This window comes from Stigmatopora nigra, chromosome 2 (genome assembly GCF_051989575.1).
Source record: "Stigmatopora nigra isolate UIUO_SnigA chromosome 2, RoL_Snig_1.1, whole genome shotgun sequence".
Taxonomy (NCBI): domain Eukaryota; kingdom Metazoa; phylum Chordata; class Actinopteri; order Syngnathiformes; family Syngnathidae; genus Stigmatopora; species Stigmatopora nigra.
Window position 1 is genome coordinate 3308430 of NC_135509.1, and position 21115 is coordinate 3329544.

General features: G+C 41.3%; 4 protein-coding genes across 5 annotated transcripts; 3 read left to right on the forward strand and 1 right to left on the reverse strand.

Annotated features, from left to right (window-relative positions):
• The first annotated feature begins 84 nt into the window (after positions 1–84).
• On the forward strand, positions 85–4316 carry slc30a2 (solute carrier family 30 member 2). 2 transcript variants are annotated; one of them, XM_077710707.1, is made up of 8 exons: positions 85–457; positions 1728–1945; positions 2017–2163; positions 2220–2373; positions 2436–2646; positions 3050–3155; positions 3226–3360; positions 3645–4316. In XM_077710707.1, the coding sequence occupies exons 1-8, from the start codon at positions 369–371 to the stop codon at positions 3788–3790; spliced, it is 1206 nt and encodes a 401-aa protein (XP_077566833.1). In that variant the 5' UTR covers positions 85–368; the 3' UTR covers positions 3791–4316. The 2 variants fall into 2 exon arrangements, with proteins under 2 accessions (XP_077566833.1, XP_077566834.1); XM_077710708.1 differs by having other exon boundaries at positions 379–501.
• Positions 4317–4471: 155 nt separating this feature from the next.
• gtf3c2 (general transcription factor IIIC, polypeptide 2, beta) lies at positions 4472–12453 on the reverse strand. The gene is made up of 20 exons (XM_077710709.1): positions 12212–12453; positions 11502–11590; positions 10795–11434; positions 10623–10741; positions 10392–10561; positions 10262–10320; positions 10106–10183; positions 9939–10037; positions 9532–9759; positions 9287–9398; positions 8842–8959; positions 7573–7604; positions 7375–7504; positions 7154–7298; positions 6923–7084; positions 6768–6846; positions 6571–6699; positions 6278–6475; positions 5764–5868; positions 4472–4962 (listed from the first exon to the last, which is right to left on the reverse strand). The coding sequence occupies exons 2-20, from the start codon at positions 11548–11550 to the stop codon at positions 4828–4830; spliced, it is 2787 nt and encodes a 928-aa protein (XP_077566835.1). The 5' UTR covers positions 11551–11590; positions 12212–12453; the 3' UTR covers positions 4472–4827.
• A 438-nt stretch (positions 12454–12891) lies between these two features.
• On the forward strand, positions 12892–16744 carry slf2 (SMC5/6 complex localization factor 2). The gene is made up of 2 exons (XM_077710710.1): positions 12892–13029; positions 13716–16744. Exons 1-2 carry the CDS (start codon positions 12962–12964, stop codon positions 16525–16527), a joined length of 2880 nt encoding a protein of 959 aa, XP_077566836.1. The 5' UTR covers positions 12892–12961; the 3' UTR covers positions 16528–16744.
• A 143-nt stretch (positions 16745–16887) lies between these two features.
• On the forward strand, positions 16888–20910 carry nfkbie (nuclear factor of kappa light polypeptide gene enhancer in B-cells inhibitor, epsilon). Its single transcript, XM_077710711.1, has 6 exons — positions 16888–17685; positions 19246–19348; positions 19458–19668; positions 19785–19873; positions 20014–20262; positions 20332–20910. The coding sequence occupies exons 1-6, from the start codon at positions 17381–17383 to the stop codon at positions 20398–20400; spliced, it is 1026 nt and encodes a 341-aa protein (XP_077566837.1). The 5' UTR covers positions 16888–17380; the 3' UTR covers positions 20401–20910.
• The last annotated feature ends 205 nt before the right edge of the window (positions 20911–21115 follow it).

The window sequence follows — 21115 nt, forward strand, 5'->3', positions numbered from 1 at the left end:
CTAAACGGGCAGACTATTTTGAGCATCCGCTCATATGAGACACAAAAACGAAAAGGTCCACTGAATTGACCGCAGTCAGGGGGAAGCCGCAGTGAGCACTTTTCCTTGCTTCCAGCTCATGGGCCCCTGCAAGCCAATTTATTTCCCAGCCTAAAAAAAAAAATAAAGTATTGACCCTCACTCTTGGACCCCCCTCCTTTCCTACCCAAAATGCAGGCCCCCCACCCCGCAACGCTCTCCTCCTGCCCCACTAGGACTTTCCTTCTCCTGCACCAGCAGTGATTACGGCATCGGACCCGAAGCGAGCGGACCACCCTCCAAATCTTGTACTTCAGCATCACTAGTACTTTTTTCCCCATCCCTGTGACATGTCCATGGATGTAAAGGCATCAAGTTCGGAGAAGTCTCAACTGATCCACGACCAGAACCACAAGAACTACTGCGAGCGCGTGCACAGGTGGGTGAGGAACGCACGCGCGTGCACGTGCATGGAGAGCCTGGGTGGGTGACAAATTTGATATACTTGACTAACCCATGTTTTAATTTGAAAAACAAGTACATGTTTGTTATTCAGGCCCAAACATTATAACTACCAGAGCAATAACAATCTTTGGCTTAATTATTTCTTTAGATATCCAGTTGGATGGTAAAGAAAATATGTTTTTGGGGCTTAAAATGAGGGATTTTCTGCAAGGATGTGCATGCCATAATCAATTGACTTGGCTTCAGTGCATGAAATATGTTTCTTTATTAATTGCACAAGCATATTTTACATGAGAAAATATGCCTTTCATACAATTAAACTGTTCTGATAAAAATTCATGCAAAACAGACATAGGAGACATTAAAAACAAATATGGTCATTTATATCAGATAGAAAAATGGCCTTTGCTTGCTCAGGGCCTTAAAAATGCAGTGGTGTATTGTTTTTAACCTTTTAGAACAATAATTTCCAAGAAACCACATTCTACATTTTCTTATTTTCAACCCCAGTAGTAGTATACATATTTTTTTATTAGTGTTAGTGTGACTGAGGTGCATCTGCCACTAAATTTCATGCACCATTTGTAACGGGCACGGCGCGTGCATGTCCGCCGACAGATTGCTGCTATTTTTTTGGAAAAAAAATGTGTGGAGCTCACATTTCCACCTCCTTTTTTACCATTGGCGTTAAAAAGACATTCATACAGTGTACTCTAACATCAATGAAGTGTGCTAATCTTTGTTTTTCGCACTGTAAAGGAAAATATTGATTTTATTTAACAATAGGATTGGACAAAAATAAATAGAGAGAATACACCATTCATGTATGTGTATTTGTGTACATCCCAGAGGTGTTGTTGAACATAATCTCTTTTACACTTCAGTGCATTTTTTACAATGGACATCGACCCCTCTGTGTGTGTGTGTGTGTGTGTGTGTGTGTGTGTGTGTGTGTGTGTGTGTGGTTATCTCAACAGAGTCCAAATGAGATTTTTTCCACCTCATTAAACCTATTATCACCATGCACCTTTTTGCCCCCCACCCCCTTACACATGGTATCATCTGTGTCCCGGCGTTTATTATACTTAAATAGAATATTTTGTGTCGCAGAGGGTGCTTAAAAAAGATGGAAAATACATTTTGTTAGACTGCTATATGTTACTTAACTCATTCATGGCCAGTGAAGGCCATAGACGTCCATTTAATTGGTATAGTCAAGCACTCAAAGAATGAATGCTGTCTAGTTCCTTCCTAGACCCCAGCGAGCCCTTCCCCTTGAAAAATGGTGGCACGGTGGGGGGTGAGGTGGCTCTCCAGCGAGCCGGTGACTCCCACTGCCACCGTCACGCAGCGCTCCCGGCGCCCGGTGGGGATGACGCCAACCGAGATGGCGTGCTGGCTCAGAAGAAACTATACTTGGCATCTGCAGTCTGTCTGGTCTTTATGATTGGGGAAATCATCGGTAACCATCTTGTTTATGGTCCCTCCGTGGTTTCAAGTTTATCTATTTAAAATAAAATATGGCGTCTTCAGGGGGCTACTTGGCCCACAGCTTGGCCATCATGACAGACGCAGCCCACCTCCTGACAGACCTGGGCAGCATGCTGGTGAGCATCTTCTCCCTGTGGATCTCCTCCAGACCCCCCGCCAAAAACATGACCTTCGGTTGGCACCGCTCAGGTGAGACCAACGCCTCCCGCAGCACCACGGACAGCGACCTCGCTTCTTTCGCGCAGAGATCATGGGCGCTTTCATCTCCGTCCTGTCCATCTGGATGGTGACGGGCGTTTTGGTCTACCTGGCCATACAAAGAATCATCCGCGATGACTATGAGATCGAAGGTCACGTGATGCTGCTCACCTCCGCTTTCGCCGTGGTGGTCAACATCCTGTGAGTTCCCGACCCTTCCGTAAGACTGCAAAATCTTTAGCGAGTTTTCTCTACATACTCAGCATGGCGTACATCCTGCACCACTCCACAACCTTCCACGCCCACGGCCATGGCTATCACCCCATGGGCGAAGAGGCCCAGAGCCCTCACGGACACGCCCTCCTAGGCGCCGCCCATGGTAGCACCAGCGTGCGGGCGGCGTTCATCCACGTGGTGGGAGACCTGCTGCAGAGCGTGGGCGTCATGGTGGCTGCTATCGTCATCTTCTTTCGGGTCAGGCAGGATTTATCGTCCCTGATGACTTTCAAATGTCATGTGATCTTACTATGCAGGAAAAATGAAGGCCACATAGACTGCCTTTATATAAACATAATCATAAACAACACACATATGTGACATATGTACACATACATTTGCACAAAGATTTTTGGGCAAAAATTTAGGCCAAAATGTCTCTTTTTTTAAATTGCCACAATTGACTGCCACCAAAATATGTCCATTCACTCCTTTATACTTCCAACTCCAACATCTCCATTGGTGATCATTACTTTGGACCAAAAAAAGTCTTCAAATTGTAAAGATGAGATATTATTGGCACAAATATAGCACACAAACCAATCCAAGTTTGCCATCCCTGTTGTACAGCTAATAACACTTTATTGTTTATCATTGGCAGCCCGAGTACAAAGTGGCGGATCCCATCTGCACATTTCTGTTCTCCATCTTTGTCCTTTGCACCACCTTCACTATCCTCAAAGATGTCTTCCGGATACTCATGGAAGGTGGACAAAATATGCAATTTTTTTTTTACCTTTCGTACAATATATAAAAAAGTGGCTCCCCTCTGTGAAGGCTCCCCCAAAGGCATCGAATTCAATTCAGTGAAAGAAGTTCTGCTGACTGTGAAGGCGGTCCGCTCGGCCCACTCGCTGCACCTTTGGGCGCTTACGCTTGGACGGACCCTGGCATCTGTACACCTGGCTGTTGGTAAATAGCCACATACAGAGTACATAATACTGCAAACAAACATAAGATCATAAATAGGAACAAAAAGTGTATCAAAGCATAAAGTATAATTATACAAATGGGGAAAATAGATGGAAAAATGAGCAGCATAAGATAACCCATAAAACGAAATAGAAACAAACAAACATATGAATGATGGAACTATACAAAGGAAAATAGTAATTAAAAATGCTAATATAAATGTTTGTTGTTTTTGTCATACTACTGCACTAACCTGCCATGTGTATTATTGTACTCCTATCCAGATGAGGGCACTGACACTCAGTCCGTCCTGCAAGAGGCCACGGAGCTCCTCCACACTAAATTTGGCTTCCACAGCGTCACCATCCAAGTAGAACACTACCACAATGACATGCAGAACTGCACACTCTGCCAAGACCCCTGGGACTGACAAGCCCACCCCCCCTAAAAAAAAGAAAAATATCCCAAATCGACCACCACTAGTAAGACAACCAAGCACTCGGAAAACGTTGAATGCCAATTTACCTAAATGTTAAATGTTCCTCCCCCAAGGCGATTATTTAATTTAACATATTTTAAAACCATTTTGGGAATAACCAATCAAGAAATAATAAATTCAACAAAAAAACTCCAATTATGTCATTCATTTTTAATGAAAAAAGTTAGTGTTGTGTTCACAGCATGCTGTCTAAAATAAAGAAGAAAATACCAGATATTATTAAATTAATGGAGTACATTTGAATTATTTTGGGGTCATTTCATAAAAAAACTATGCTTGCATGCTCGTCAGCTGTCAAGTGCCAATTCCTGAAATATGACAAATATAATTACTATAGTGAACGTAACAAGGACCATGATGTAGTATTTCGGATTATGTATGGATGCCCCGTGTCGTGTTGTCTGTGTAAATATTTTGTGTATATGTGTAAATACTCTTTGGACGTCGCGTACAAATACTTTTTTGTCTCTGTGTGACGTTGAAGTGATGTTGTTGTTTTTTTTGTAACTTGACAAAAATAAAACATTGCACATGATGGATGATTTTGGTTCATTTAACTCATTTACTGCAAATGTTTGGTCATAAATTTCCAACAAATGACATGAAATAAAATAGGTTAATATTCCAAAATTACTTTATTTGAAAATGACAGCAATATATAAATTACAATAAAAAACAATTACATTTTGCTCTCCATAAGAAACAACATAATTTAAAAAATGTGTATACATTATGTACACAATAAGCAAAGTTACTATCTGGCAATTTAATGTACATATGAACAAATTGCAATATAAACATGATTGGAAAATTATTATTAACTTTATCCTGGTTTAAGCTAGTTCCTTGTAAAACAAAAAAAACCTGCAAATTGCTTAGCTGCAAAAAAAAGCTAACTTTATTTTAATTCTAAATTGTTTTGAGGCGTTACGTGTCGGGGTGAAAAAATGATAAATTGGTACCGAAGGTCATTGAGAAGCGCCATTGATGATGTCACCCATGTCTTTGTTGATCAGACCTCGGATGCAGATGAGCCTCACTAGACCAGATTGACCACCTGTAGCGACCCATGTGTGGCACTTGAGGTTTGGATTCAGGCGAATCTGATGATAAATAAGAAGTTAGAAATTAAATTATTTTTTCTGCATTCGACTCTTCTGCATGCATACTCTCATTGATACTAAATGATTAGAAACAGTGAAATAATGTTCTCAAAGGAATTCAGACTTTTTTTTTACTTTCAAAGTGGTGAAATGAATAATAAATACTCATATTTTTATGTATTTTTACTTTTAAATTCTGAGTATGGCTCTCAAGGAATAATGTTTGAAAATATGATTTGTTTATGGCTCTCTTCATCAAAAAGCTTCCCGACCCCTGCTATAAATACATCAGTTTTTAAAAATGCATTTCATAACACTTGATATCAAGCTGCTGTTTTTAGGAGGTACTAAAGTAACAGTATTAAGGTCTCTCTAAAAATTTCATTAAGTTAAAAGAATGATGGAAGAAGACATTAATTTGTATAAATATCAGTCAAATAGTGCTATACTGCAAAAAATTGGTCCATCTTAAATAAAGCACTCTCCATTTATTCCCATTTAATAAAATGTTGCAAATAAATGCATTTTAAGAAAACCCCTCAAATGTTATCTCCCATTGAGAGTCTATTATCAGCTACCGGGTCTCCTTCTCCTTATTTCGTGTTCAAGCTAAACACATCAAAAGGCTCCTATGGCCAGCGCCTTCCACCCAGGGCGACATTTTTCTTATTTTACACTTCATTACACACACGCACGCAGAGTATGAGGAGTCTCCTGGGCCATCACTCCTTGAGGAGTTGATCTTTTCATGAGTGTGTGTGTGTGTGTGTGTGTGTGGTGTGTGTGTATGTTTGTGTATACCTTGTGCAGTGAAGCCAAAGGCAGCTCGTCCAGGTTGAGCTTATGGTCGTACTCATTGTTTTTCATTTGCTTCCATAAGTGTGATGCAGTGCTGAAGATGTTCACCTAGAGATAAAAATGACACAAAATTTTGAGGGAAATATCAATGATAACATTTCAAGGGGGTATAATAATGATCTTTTCTGATAGGAAATTATCTAATTGGATGTAAAGACTTGTGATTAATGTGTGGTTAATTCATACAAAAAATGTAAGATATTTAAAATTGAATGAAACAAAATGAAAATTTCATAATTGTAAAAACATTGAAATATTTACCATATTTTCATGACTATTAGGCGCACTTAAAAGTCTTAAATTTCCTCCAAAAATGGGAAGTGCGCCTTATAATCCAGTGTTATTTATATATGGAAACAAAATTAAAATGTGTCATTTATTGAGGGTGCGCCTTATAGTTGTGAAAATATGGTATGTGAAAATTGTCAACATAGTGATATGAAGCCCTGATACAAACCATGCTGTTGTCAGAATAGTGAAGGTAGTATTTCCTCTTGATATTTGTGTACTCTTCACCAGATCGCTTGGATGCATCGAGCAATCCGTGGCCATTTTCTGCCCCGTCATCCCCTTTCTTTTCCCCTTCTTCTTCTTCTTGGCACACTTTCTGATCTTCCTCCGTTTCTTGTTGCTTTAAAGATGTCACGTAAACAGGCTGAGGAGAGAGAATAAGCCATTACAGCACAATTTGCAACAATCTTGGGAGTTCGAGCCAATCTGAGAAGCAAAAAAAGACAGCTTTAAACTCACATATCTCTTCTCCACCGGCCTTTTGACGGACGGAGTGAAGTGGACGAAGTTGGGTAAGGTGCTGATGATGACTTCACCCAGCATATCCGACGTCACCACGCAGTGCAGCCATTCGGAGTACGAGATGGACTACGACCAGATAGGAAGCGGTTTGAACCCGATGTAAGGACGAGAAATATAAATGCGAGCAGACGGACCCAAAGGGAGCTTTTCCTGGGGATGGCAAAGTAAGTGTTCATTTGATGGTCTACAAAATGGACTCCGTTTGTGTTTTTCCTGGAATAAAAAGAGGAATAAATATGAGTGAAGACAACAAAATAAGCAAAGAAAAATGTTTTTTTTTTGTTTTTACGCAGCAAAGGTGACATCTTGAGCCCAAAAGAGTCCTGGACTACAAGCCGGCCAGCAGATCTCATTAATCAGGGGTCGTCTCTGTGTCGTTACCGGCCCGTACATGCGCCGCAAATCCCACGTTTTCACGACGCGGTCCTCCCCCGCCGTCGCCATCAGATACCTATCATAAAACAAGAGTCATTTTTTACATATTTGGATCATTTCATGCCATTCAAGTGTGTCGTCTTACTTGCTAGCGGCACAAAAAGTGAGTGCTCGCACTGCCTGATCGTGAGCAAGGAAGCTTTTATATGGGAATAATGTGATGGAGTCAGGTGACTCCTGGAAGCGTAGCAATGCGGATTTGGTGCCGAGATCCCATAAACCCACCATACCTGTTGTTTGGAGAGAAAAGGAGGGAATGGGATTTTTCTAGTGGCTGCAAGAATGGGTGGTAGATTGACACGATACCGTCGTAGAAGCCCACGGCGATGACGTCATGGGGTTGAATGGGGAGCCAATCCATGCAGAGGACTTGACCGCTTTGGTCTGAGTTAGGAGCCTTTAAGGAACCTAGTTTTAGGGTGACCACTGGATCAGGCTGAAGGGAGAAAAATGAATGTTATTGTTGAAATCAGTATAAAAAAAAATGCATGTACACAATCTTACCTTGTAAATGATGAATGGTAGGCTGTCATCACCTATGGGAAAAAAATATGTAACTTTTAGTCATTTTAGTGTTGGACTGTTTCAGTGCAAAATTGCTTAGAAAAGACCAGCATTTTTTTGTATTATTGAATATGGGGACCAAAGATATTTTTTGATGTAAAAGGAGAACATATTTGAAAAAGACAGAGCATGTAAACGTAACGTATCCGCGGGTCAGTTCGACGTGACGAGACAGCGAGCGTTGTAAATTTTGCAGCTTTTCCACGCGTGTAATGCATCTTCTTTGTCATTTCAATTATAGATCCTGCTCTGATGGGGGGGTGCAGGAACAGTCAATTACTCCAAAGGCACCACCGCGTGCGTACCTTTGTCTTTTTACAACCCCCTCTTCTCTTTCATGGCTCATTCATTCACAAGAGAGCATTTGTAATGACCTGACTATGGATATGTGGATGATGTCAGGGTTTTTCCTAGAGTTTTTTGTGCTTGACAAAAAGGCCTTAAGCGCCATTTATTCAACAAAATGCACTTCCAGTTCACACACTGACATTAATCCAGTAGAGTGTCATATTCTGCAGGTTTATGGAGTTGAGCAAATGCGATTTTAGGCAAATAAAATGGAAATCGAGAGGCCACGCCGCACTGGGCCGGGGGAGGAAAGGCGGAAAATCAAGTGGAGAAATGTCAGGCTTTGGTTTTATATTTAAATATGTGAGGTTGGTATGTTGTTGCTTTCCATTGGGAACACATGAAGACAAGCGTGGGATTGATGTCATGCTTCAATGCGTGCATTCTGGCATCACGTATAGGCTTGACACACGATAAACGAGCGGGTGCCGCCACGTTGGTTCTATAAGACATTAAATACGGTGGTGTTACGAGCCGAGAAGTTAATTGAATAGGTGGTCAGGTTTGATGGCGATGCTGGTGGGGGATTGACGACGTACTTCTAGCTTTACCTTGACTGGGAATGGATAGCATCTGCGGATGGGATACTGGAAATTAAGTTGGTGGGCAATACTGACATTTACTGGACAGAAAAATGCACTGCAGTGTTTTTAAACAAAAGAATAAAATGGGGAAAAAATAATAACAATTTGAAAAAGGAGGCTGGTGTAGTGGTGTAGTGGTTTGTTCGCCTGACTATGGTTCGGGCAGAGTGGGATCGATTCCCATCCGGTGGTAGTGTGATTGACATGTGTGGGTTTTCTTCAGGTACTCAATTTTCCTTAAACATGCATGCATTTTCTAGTTTTAAAAGAGATTTACCAGAGTCTGAGTGATCATGGCTGGCACGCAGGGCATCAGGATGCGGGAGGCTGTAGATGGTGACCACGCCCGAGGAACAGCCCACGGCCAGGAGACCCAGTCTGGGCAGCAGGGGAGCCTTGAAAACATAATCAATACTCCATGAATATCATATATGTACACATACATATATATATACATACATAAATAAATACATATCCATACATATATGCATGAATGTATATATATGTATATATAGGTTATATATGTATATATATGTATATAAGTATATAGATGTATAGATGTATATATAAGTATATAGATGTATATATATGTATATATAAGTATATATATGTATATATATTTATATATTAACACACACAACAGTTTTTCATTCACAAAACTGACAATTTGTTTCTGGCGCTTCCCAATTACCCTAACTAACCCAGTAAAGTATAATATATACCTCTTTTTGCATGGTGGGCTCTTCCCAACCTCCTGATGGACACCACTTGAGATTCCGGATAAATCTGGAGTCCACGACTAGGCCGTAGACAAGTGCAGGTTTGAAGCTCGGCCTGCACATGAACAGAATGAGTGATACTTCAGATTTCCCTCACTATATACAATACATAGAAATGTGGGGTTTCTAAGCAAAACCATCTATGTACAAAAACAAGTGTGGTATAAGATATAACAAAAAATGGAGACCTGGTGTTGTACTCCAGAGTCCCCACATCCCACAGTTGCACTAGCGCTTGTCCAGAATAGGTTTGATGGTAGAAGTGCTGGTCGTCCATGTTTCTGTAGCATCCCACGGCCAAGTACTGCGAGCCCACTGCGTTGTCGGGGATGGGGCACCACTCCATCGCCCACACCGGCCCACCGGTGTACAGGTGCATGTCCCACCCTTGGGGGTGGGCGGGTGAAGCCTCAAATCTGTGTGAAACATCAATTCAATGTAGTTATGATGCGAAAGTGGACTATATAGGGCTTTTGATCCAGTTCCTTTAATCCAATTTAAACAAAATAAAAAAATCTAGATATTAGATCAGGCCCACATGAAATGGAGTTAATAAAACGAGACTTTTTATGAAATCCTACAAGTACAAGCTAACCTGCCGAGCCTTTGAATTGGCATTTGGTCGCCGCTACTCTCTCTTGACACTTTGAAATCCGCCGAGAGATGCTCCTGAGGTAGATAGTTTTCCAGTTCACTGCACAAAAACACATTAAATTGTTAAATTTTCCAACTGTGATGACAAGGAAAAGCCAAAGTTAGTACCATGATGGCACCTGATGCCAGGTATGAGATGAGGGCAGCCAATCTGGGAACACCCAATCACTAAGGTGCTTGAGTCGGCTAAAAAAAACACCCCAAAAAAAACTTTAGTTATTCCTTACTGTGTCTGGAAAATAAGATCAATGATATTTGACTTACAAATTCTTGTGATTGGAGACCATTTCCAAAGCGGGGCGGAAATTTGTGCGCCGACAGGACTAGAAGAAAACAAATGACAATTAGTTTAAGAATTACTTTACAAAAACATTAAGAGTCTGGATATACTAACATTATTGTGTTTTATTTCGGAATCAAGATCGGAAGCATCTTCGTAATCTTCCCCTTCCTCGTCCTCATCCTCCTCTTCATCCACTTCTTCTTCTTCCTCCATCTCATCCGCAACGGGAACAAAGTCTTTGTCTTCCGCGGCGTCTCCATCAGAACATTTCCTTTTTCGGCCTAAACGTGGATTTCATGACAATTTTATATATGACTATATACACTATTTTTCTCATAATACCTCTTCGAACTTGGCCTTTTTCCCCCTCTGTCATATTTGGTGTCGATTTATCCGTGACGTCCCCACCGGTGGCTTTTGGTGTCTCTTCTTCAGCCATGGCGTGAAGGAACTTCAGCGCTCTATGACAACTTTTTAATTAGAAAGAAATGCAGAATAACAATGGGTAACTCACAATTTAGCGGCGCTCCTCCTCGGGCGCATTCCTGGTTCCAATGCCTCTTCTTCTTCTTTGACGGTCTCCTCGGGTGGTATGATGGGTTCCATCGTAAACGTCTTCCTCTTGACGTACTTTCGCTTGGGTTTTGGGGCAGGTTCTGGGTCACCATTTTCCAAAGAAAGCGGTATGACGGGTTCCATCGTTAACGTTTTGCTCTTGACGTATTTTCTCTGGGGTCTTGGGACAGGTTTTGGGTCATCATTTTCCAAAGAAAGTGGTATGATGGGTTCCATCGTAAACGTCTTCCTCTTGACATACTTTCTCTTGGGTTTTGGGGTACCATTTTCTAGAGAACCCTCCGGGAGGGATGGGGAGGTGACATTGGTTTGCATTGCTGCGTCTCCATTAGCCACGTGAGGTGCTTCTGAGACCTCCACGGTGGGAAGAGGGACTCTTTTGGGACGTCCTCGCTTCCGAGGAGAAGTCTGTCTGGATGTTGGGACATTTGGTTTCTCTTTTGGTTTCTTGAACGATGACTCGATATCAATCGGGTCCTCCATTGTGTCGTAGTCGGCATATTTGGGGTTCTTTTTGCGTTGACGACCTCTAGAGCTAAATGTTATTTCCAAGGAGGGCTTAGATGGAGTCTCCTGGCCTGTGTGAAGAAGAGAGATGTCAGTGTTTTGTTTAAAATTGCAAATTGGGAATTGTTGTATATATACCTGGCTCAGGGTCGTCGAGGTCGTCCGATACCGTCGTTTCATTCACCATTATCTTCTTTGTTGTTGCCTCATGTGGTTTGTTACGTCAGCTGTGGAGATGTATATATTAACTCTGATGAAATCATTTGGAATATGATGAGGCTGGGTTTGAACCATGATCCTCAAAATTGCGAGGCAGATTTATCAAACACTCAACCACCGTGCTGACCCTCAAAAGGGGACTCATTTAAGTCATCTTTGTTTTATAAAAATCAAAAACACTAACTTGTACAGCATCCTAAGTCATTTTGTTGTACTGGCCACTGGGAGATTCCCACTACTAGTACAATATAATTATAAATATTTTGCAATTAATTATACATAATACCACAGAAAGTTATGAACTCATCTGCTAATATATTCAGCAATGTAAAAATTATTTGAATGTTTAAATAACCCAGCATAGCTTTTCTTTCATTCAGCATTGATCTTTAATAATATGTGTTTTTATTTTGAAAATATGTTCTGTCACTCAAGCTGGTTGGGCAACATGCAGCTAAAGCTAACTTGCTAGTAAAATATTGGGGTTTTTAAGGCCATCGTCAAAGTACTTTTTGTAAAAATGTTGTACTCCAGAAAGCCACATATCAGCAGGATATATCTTAAAAGAGATCAGATGATAAACCAAATACATAATGGTTAAAAGCTCACCTGCTGTGGATTCCACTTACTTTAGTGGTGGCGAAGACTGATAGTCACCGTACAGATCAAGACACACGTCCAGATCACGCGGGTTCGAATCCCCAACCCGAAGAGTAGAAGCACACTAAAATAGTAGGGAATATTAGACAATATTCGCAGTTGGTATAATAAATCAAAACGACCCGATTCCAACTCAAAATCATCACTTCATTTGACTCAAACTCAAGCTTCGCCGTCAACCCGCCATGTTTACACTCAGAAGAGAGGACATCTCACATTGCCGCCTACTGGCGATCAGGAGAACTGCGGACCTACAATTTAGCCGTGCTGAAACGCGCATGATCTCATTTGTAGTTTTAGTCAGGTATTTCCTTATTAACTGTATCCACTAATCTGTATCTATCTATCTGAATCTATATTTAATGGGGGGTATATTGCAGATTCATGAAAAAATTAATGGGGGATATATTAAATGGGAGATCTATTAAATGGGGGGTCTATTAAATGGGGGATCTATTAAATGGGGGGTCAATTAAATTCTAATATATCCCCCATTTAATTCCCCATTTCATATACATAAATCTGCAATATGCAATATTGACCTGCAGGGTGCAGGTTTGCACTGCAAGATTCCTTCATCTGCTGTGATTACGTCACCAAATAAAGGTCAAAGAAGAAGAAGAAGTAAAGCCAGTTGAAGACTCAAAGCCCCACAATGCAACGCACCCAGTTTCGTTTACTTCGAGCGCCAATGTTAATATTTAGATCCTCTCTGACGTATGACAATAACGAAGCACTATTTTAGACTCAGCTTGAAAATGGGAGCTGAAATTAAACGGGATAGTCGGTGAGTAACGTATAGATTTTAGAAAACAGCGAGGTAAGTGCTCGTGTTGGTGTTTTTGCAGGTTATCGCTAACTTCAAATTCATATTTGCTTATGGAGCCGGTTGAACCGATGAATTATCTCGCGAGATTCCCTGCACTGCATTCGTGAAATTTTGTCAATCTAAAGATTTCAAAAGGTTTTGCTGTGCCCTTGAATATAAATAAAAATCTAGCTTTACTGAGAGATCGCCTGCCTATCTATGTCAAAATGGAATGGACGTCCATCGTCGACAATGGCACTGAAAGATTAATAGTCGTTGCCTCCTAAATGGCCTCCGATGTGTTATTGATAAACAAAGTATTCATACTTTTGGGATCAACCATAAAATTTGAATAATACCACATGATAATAATAATAACTGAATTAACGTGTATTGGTGTGACATTGTCAACAAAACGGAGACCCCATTTTTCATAGGAATGCATATTTCTTAATAATTCAATTGCAAAATAAGTGCTCAACAATTTCATTTCATCTTTAGTCTCACTGCTAATAATACAATGTGTCACTATTTACAAATCTAATCATTGCTAATATATGCAATCACCCTGCATAAAAACCATGCACCTTTAAGGCAACAAAAAAACCTTAATTTTCCCCTTTGTACTGTTTCATTTACATCTTTTTTTTCTCTCTCTTTTACAGGGTGCTTAAAATTCGAGAACACTATTCCCCAATTATTAAAGAGACTCCAACGAAACCATTTCAGACCTCCAACCTAATAGACTTGCCCAGGAGAAGGTTGCCGCTCTCAAGTCCCGAGATGTTACAGTGCCACCACCTGCCATTGCTGCACCAACTCCCCAGTACTTTGAAACAAATACGCTCCCCAGAGTCACAACACCAGGAAAAGTGTCCTCCCTTTCTTCGGATGCCGTTCTGCTCATCGCTAGCTCAGTCGCTATCACCCAATCTAAGCACTTGCTCTCCTTCACAAAACATGGGCAAAGAATCCAAGTCCATAGTTGTGTCTGACTCCAGACGAAGGTTAACACGATCTGCGAAGAAATGTTTGACAGCACCTCCAAATGAAAAATCCATTCCAGCCGTGTGCTTGAGGTACCCTCAGAAACGCCACAGAGAGTGTGAGGACGGTGTCCTTAATAGGTATCGTCTCAAGTCCTTACCGTCCCCTTCCAAAATGGTGGATGAACAGTCCATGCAAGTCAATGGCAAGCAATGTTCTTTAGGAGTATCTGGATTTGAGCCTAGGTATCTAAGGCAGCTCAAAATCTATTCCTATGACGGTAAAATCGTCTACTTGGGAGACGTTTCTAATACAATCCCCGAAGAACGCAACAGAAGGGAAAAAACTAGAACTGATCAGATTAAAGACATTATTGTACCTCAGCAACCCCAACAAAATTCTTCCCAGTTGTCAATTAAGACTCGGAAACTGAGATCTCGAAGCATTTCTCATCATTTGCCAACCCAACAGAAAAAGCTGCGCCATCGTAGAAGGACGACGGATATTCCCGAGGACTCCAATCAATTGTTCAAATGTGACGACAGAAATCCACAATGCAAAAATTCTAGGAACTTTTCTACTAAAAGTGCTTCTCCTGAGGAAGATCTAATTTCCTCAGAATACAGACTTAAATTTTTACCTTACGTATCATTAGCAAGGCTAAAAAATGATGATATCGAAGCATGTAAACCTTTTCGCAACGAACCCAAAAACAATATTTCTAACAAACCCTCAACAGATGAGAGACATAAAAACAAAGTGAGCAGGTCACCGGTTGTTCAAGTCGATTCGTGCGATGAAGATCTGGATTTGAGTCTAGGTATCTCTATCCAATCAGACTCAAGCCACTCATCCAAAAGCAGTGATGAAGATCAGCTATTGTCCTTGGAGGATATCGTGAACCCGGTTTCAAAGGCTCCAGTTAAATCGAAGAAGTCAGGTGGGTTTTCCAGCTGTGCCATAAACACTCCGACCATCTCTGGAAGGCTGTCGTACGAAAACAGCCTGGACAAAATGCTCGATGAGATCGATGCTCAAAAAAAGTCCAAAGAATGTGAGGCGCAACTCCGTACATCGTGTGACGAAGTCATGTCGGGGGTATCCGAGGAAATCTCCATTGGTGACACTGAGAAAATACCGGAATTCCTACTACACCACTCGGTAGACTCCAGCATGATTAAGGAGGTCCCACCAGGTATGACCGTCTTCCACCTTGACAAATTGGGTCAAATCTTCAGTCAGGATTCCCTGCAACTCAGACAGTGCTCCATCAAAGCGCAGAACAAGGTGCAGAAAATAATTCTTGGGTCCAGCCCCACGTTGCTCAAACTGCACTTAAATGCAGGCTTGTTCCAGCAAGCGTTTGGCTATCACTCGCCATGTCCACCTCAAGTGTCCCAGTTCCTCTTCAAGATGATGTCAGTGCATTCTGAGAGGATGCTTTCCGAAAAGATCCTGCAGGTTCTCTGTGCCATGGCTAATTCAGCCGCCTATAATATTACCAAAACCAAGAGTGAGGCCTTCACCGTGTGGGTTCCATCTTTGGCCGACTTAACTTTGGTACTAATGAATATGGGTGTCTCATTTGAAACACTGTTCCCATTTGAACATCCCGCGTTCACCAAAGAAGATGTCCTGGAAAATGAGGACATTCAAAGTGAACGGCTTTCCGCCAATGAGATACGGGAAATCTTTCCAGAGCACAACTGCAGCAACATTTTGAAGTACACGTCATACTGCCTCAGCCTGCACCCGTCAGCATATGGCGACCATGAGCTTCTCCTTCTGCTGACCGCATTGGCTCGAGTGGCCCTCGATGTCAACATCACTACTTTGTGCAGCACCAAGATGGCCACTCTGATGTATCAGATCATCAGCAATGTCCAGGACTGGGACGTCACGCTCCCCAGAATCTGCCAGGCCCTGGTCCAGGTGACGGATGACCACCACAACATGTGCTATCTGGTCCAGCTACTGCCGAATACCCCCCACCAATTCCTTCGCCAACATCTCAGCCTGTCCATGATCTCCAAACTCTTGGACGGATCGTGTCTATACAGACCAAGCGGGAAGGAAATAAAGCTGATGGCGCTGCGCCCATATGTACTGAGAATGCAACCTTCATCCCTCTGCCGTTTGATTTCCAACAGCTCCAGTGAGAGTTCCTCCAATGGTGACTCGCATGTTTTGGATCAGCAGTCATACTACCTCTGCCACAGCTTGCTGACCTTGACCAACCACGCCTCCAATTTTGAGTCGTTCCCGACGGATCAGAAGGAGCACCTGTTGACTCTCTGCTCAGATTTGAGAATGCATGTCGTGTCTTATGTGAGGAAATCAGAAAAGTGTTTGTACAAGAGCAAAGTGAAGGATCTTCTGGCCAGGATCTACACTGGGTGGCAACTTGTCCTCCAGCAGATGCAGCCTCTTCATTCAAAGCATCGCGACTACTGGAAACCGTCATCCGTCGGAATTTCATGGCAGCGATGACAAGAAAGATATGTTAAGTTACTTGTTGGCAGTGTTCATGACAGTTTTAGTCAAATGTTAATATTGATCATGACCAGGAGTGACGCAAAAAAATACTCAAAAGGTCAATTTTTTTGAGAGTGCTTGTCCAACATGTTCACTAGGTTCAATAAAACCTTAATTTGTTTTTATAAGTGTTTTTAGGAAGATGTTGAATAAAATCGCAGATAAAAAAATATATACTTTTACCTCTCGATTACTTTGTTGCTCTTGGTCTTAAACTCAACACTACATATAACATAAACTGCAATGTGGACTGTGGATGCTCATGTTTATGTGCTTAGAAGTCTTCATAAAACTTTTTTGAATGTTTTCATTGTCATTATACTCTTATAATGAGTCCTAATAGGATTAACACTATTCAAATGAAGTATCAACGATAAAGTACAATGCTATTGCGCATGCGCCCTCAGATGAATGTACTTTTTTTTGTTGTGTTTTTTTTCTAGTCCCCACTCATCAGGGGATTCCCCGCGTGACAAAAACAGATCGCCTCTTAACATGTCGGCGCTTCCCTTTCTCGCATTGCGTTGCTCATACGGAGGAACTCGCACGGCGACGACACAAGTAATGAGCATCGAAACTTTCAAAGGCAGCTGCAAACCACGTCACGCCCGAAGAACCGTAAGCGCTTGACGAGCGTCGTCCAGTGGCATGAAAGGCACCACAATTTGCCCCCCGGTCTTCCCTACAAGCGGTGGTCTCTTCGTCCTCGGAGTGCTGCCGGGCGGTGGCGGCCACGACCACCATCGCAACCACCACCCCCGCTAGCAGACTCTGAATTCCATCCGGAAATTGAACCGGGAGAGCCGCTATGGCGAGCGGCGACTATCGCAAAGATGCATTCGCGGAGGAGAGCCGTGTGGACTCGGGTATTGACTCGTATTGCTCCATAGTCAAGCCGGAGGAGCAGCCGCGAGAGGTAAGCGAGCCGAGGGAGAAGTTTTCCTCCGTGGATGAGCGTTTGGATTCCTCGTACGGGTCGACGGTGGAGAGTTTGGCGGAAATCGTGGAGGCCTGTAACATTGCCACTGAGGAACCATCACCATCGGCGGCCTGTTCTGGATTCACCGAAAAAGAGGAGAACATTATCACGTCAATCACAGAGGATGGAGATACGTAAGTTGACCTCATGTCAATAAGTTGGAGCATAAATGGCAAAAGAAAAAGAAAACAAATACAAATATATTGTTTGTCTTCTAGTTTTGCATGTAAAATGGGAATGGCAAAATATATTCTGGGAAAAAGATATGTTGCAATCTGAAAATTGCATTTATTTGCTTTGAAATGCAACATTGTATTGTTTTAGCACATGTGCATGTGTGGAATGTTTTTTTCTTCTTCTTTCAGCAGAGACAGATTGTGTTCTCCAAAACAAAACAACAAAATAAATCATCACAGCATGACCATTGCAGCAAGAACTAAAGTGTCCAATCTGCATGTAGTAATTGCAAGATGTCCTCTGGCATATGTCATATTATCATTTATAAAGCTTCTATTTCTCACTCTAAACTCCATTTTACACCAAAATTTAACTTTACAAGACCTAGTTTTGGTCACTATTTAGGTCACATATAATGAAGGCCTTCATTGAACACGCCAAAACTGCAATAGGAAATTGTGGTTGTATTATTCTTGATTAATAATACCCCACATGGAATTGGCCGGTTCTACTGGTATTGTAGGGGATTTTGTATTTAGTGGACCTTGTCATGCTTGCAGGCATACAGATTGCTCTTCAACTTTTTTTGGAGAGCGAAAACAGAAGTGAAAGAGAGAGGAGGCCTGGACTTCCCCACGCAAAAAAAAAGACAAAGCTTGAGCTGTGAGGGCGGCACAGCTTGTTTTTTGCTTTGTTTTTTTTATCCAAGAAACTTGTTCATCAGGATAGCACAGTACTGGATTTGTGTTTTTTTGTGTGGGAATTTTAACGTTTATTACGGTTATGGGTGGTTACTTCCAAACAGTAAGAGAATTTGGCATCCTATGACAGAATTTCAAACATGACAGAAATGGCTGGAGGCCATGTATGCGTCACCCATTATTGTGGGATTGAATTTCAGATAAAAAAAGAAACTGCAAAATTCAACAATTGGCCAAAAAATAGGAGCTTTGAGTGTTTTTCATTGCATGTTATTTAATAAAATCAGATTTATTTGATTTTCGATTTGACTATAATACAGCTAAATATGTTTTTAATGATAGAAACATTCAAAAGAGTAGTTGCAAAAACGTTACTGTGCGTCTGTTTAGGTATCAAGTGACAGTTTGAATACAACCTCAACCACATTATTTGCTACGCAAATTGCTATGACAACTGGTTTATTTATGAGCAAAACTTAAGAAAACTAAGCAAAAAAAGATAGATGTGATTAATTCTAGGACTGATAAATTTGTAAGTCTACTGTTGTTGTATGTTTTGCAGTAGTGTTTCACAACAGTTTTGCTCTTTACGTTAGATAATGCTTGGTTACATTTCCTGTCTTTTGCACACAACAAGGCAACATTTAATTTGCTACAACTTCCCCTTCAGACTTTGAGGTTATTCATTTTTTTCCCTTAATATACATCAGAAATGTTATTTTCCATCCATTATGTGAAATGTTCTGCTGATTTTTAACTGCTATAGTAGTAATACTTGATTAATAAGTTTTCTTTCACATTTTTTTCCACTTGTAGAATCCTGCACCTGGCGATTATCCATGAGGAAGCATTAATTGCGAATCAGTTGATTCAACTATTCCCTAAAGAAGTCCTGGATATACAGAATAATTTGTATCAGGTAATTTACAAGTGGCTTTTGTGGAAACTCCCGTCACAGTAGTAGTGTAATTTGTAAGTGTCATTAAGTTTATCATGCCAAATAAGTCAAAAAAATGTTTTTTTTGCAGAGTCCTTTGCATCTAGCCACCTATTTGAACCTAACAGACGTGGTTAAGAGCCTGGTGATCAAAATGGTCAACATGGAGTTACAGGACCATGATGGAAACACAGCACTCCACGTGGCGTGTCATCACGGCCTAACCATGTGCGCTGCAGAGATGGCAAGTGAAATGTCTCCCAGCAAGCTATCCAGAGTCCTGGAAACCCAAAACTGGAGAGGTGAAGTCTTGTTTGTACTAATGTGTAAATGTAGCTTATCCAGTCGCTGTCTAGTCTTCTGTTGTTAAAAAAATCCAATAATATTAGGTCTGCCGTTCATGTTTCCCATTTGTCAGGTCTTGCCTGTCTTCACTTAGCGGCGCTCAGCAGGCAACACCAGATTATGAAACTCTTGCTGACGAAGGGCGCAGACCTCAATATACAGGTTTGTGTAACCCGTTGATATCTTTGTTTTATCCCCAGTTAGTTTAAAGCTATCCTTAATAATATCATACATCTCACGACAATTAAAATTGTTCTCGGTGAAGCTATTTAACTATTATTTATGTCTTTTTCGTCCTCCAGGAGGGGACTAGCGGGAAAACGGCACTTCATCTCGCCGTGGAGATGAACGACTCCACCTCGGTGAAGCTCCTGCTCAGCAACGGAGCCAATGTCGACGCCGCTATGTTCAACGGCTGCACGCCGCTCCATCTCGCCGTGGGGAGGCAGGATGCCACCATCTCCAATCTACTCTGCCAGTCTGGTGCAGATACCATGTTGCGGAATTTGGAAGATGAGACGGCATTGGACCTGGCTGACGGCAACGATGATGTAAGCAACCGCAAGTGGCGTCCCGTGACGGGTTGTGGCATTGTTGTGACAAGGCTTTGTCTTTTTCAGATTCTGGCTCTATTTCCATTTGATGACATTCAGATCTCGGGGAGGTCTGTGGTGGGGGTGAACTTTTGAGATATCGCGCTGAGCTGCTTTACAGGCTAAAATGAAGGCGAGTCAGAGGCTTACTGCATGTCGACTACAAACTTTTGTCAGCAAAACTGCTCCAATTGTACTATTTGCAGTTTTTTGGGATTGCAATGTGTATCCATGTTTTCTAGACAAACATATGTATGGGGGAGAAGCACCATTTTGCATGAGCATACTCTGCTATTAACAATTTATTTTGCATAAGCAGATTTATTAAGTTCACTTTAAAGATCTACCTCTTAAATGGGTATCCCCTCTTTTTCAATTTCACCAGTCATGTATTTATTTGGCTGTTTTTATTTTTGAAAGCACATCATTTTGCTAAAGCAAGATTACATGATCCCTTTTTGGAATTGTAACGTATGATGATGTTTAAGTTGTTTGTAGTTTAGATTTGTGCTTTAGCCTCTGGTGTCAATTGCACTGGCCTGACTAGCTAATACATCATTTCATGCTCTTTGGTTTTGTAATAAAATGTATAAAAAGATAATGGTATGATGTGTCTTGTGTTATTCACTCAAACTAATTTGGTAGAATATAGCAAACATGCATAGCCTATCTTTTTTTAAATTAATTTATAACTTTATTATTTGGGGGTGAACAGTTCCCACACATCTATCATAAACTATAAAATAAAAAGGTTGTAGTTTTCTTGTCAATCAATAAACACTTTAATTATTTGAAATGCTGTAACAACATT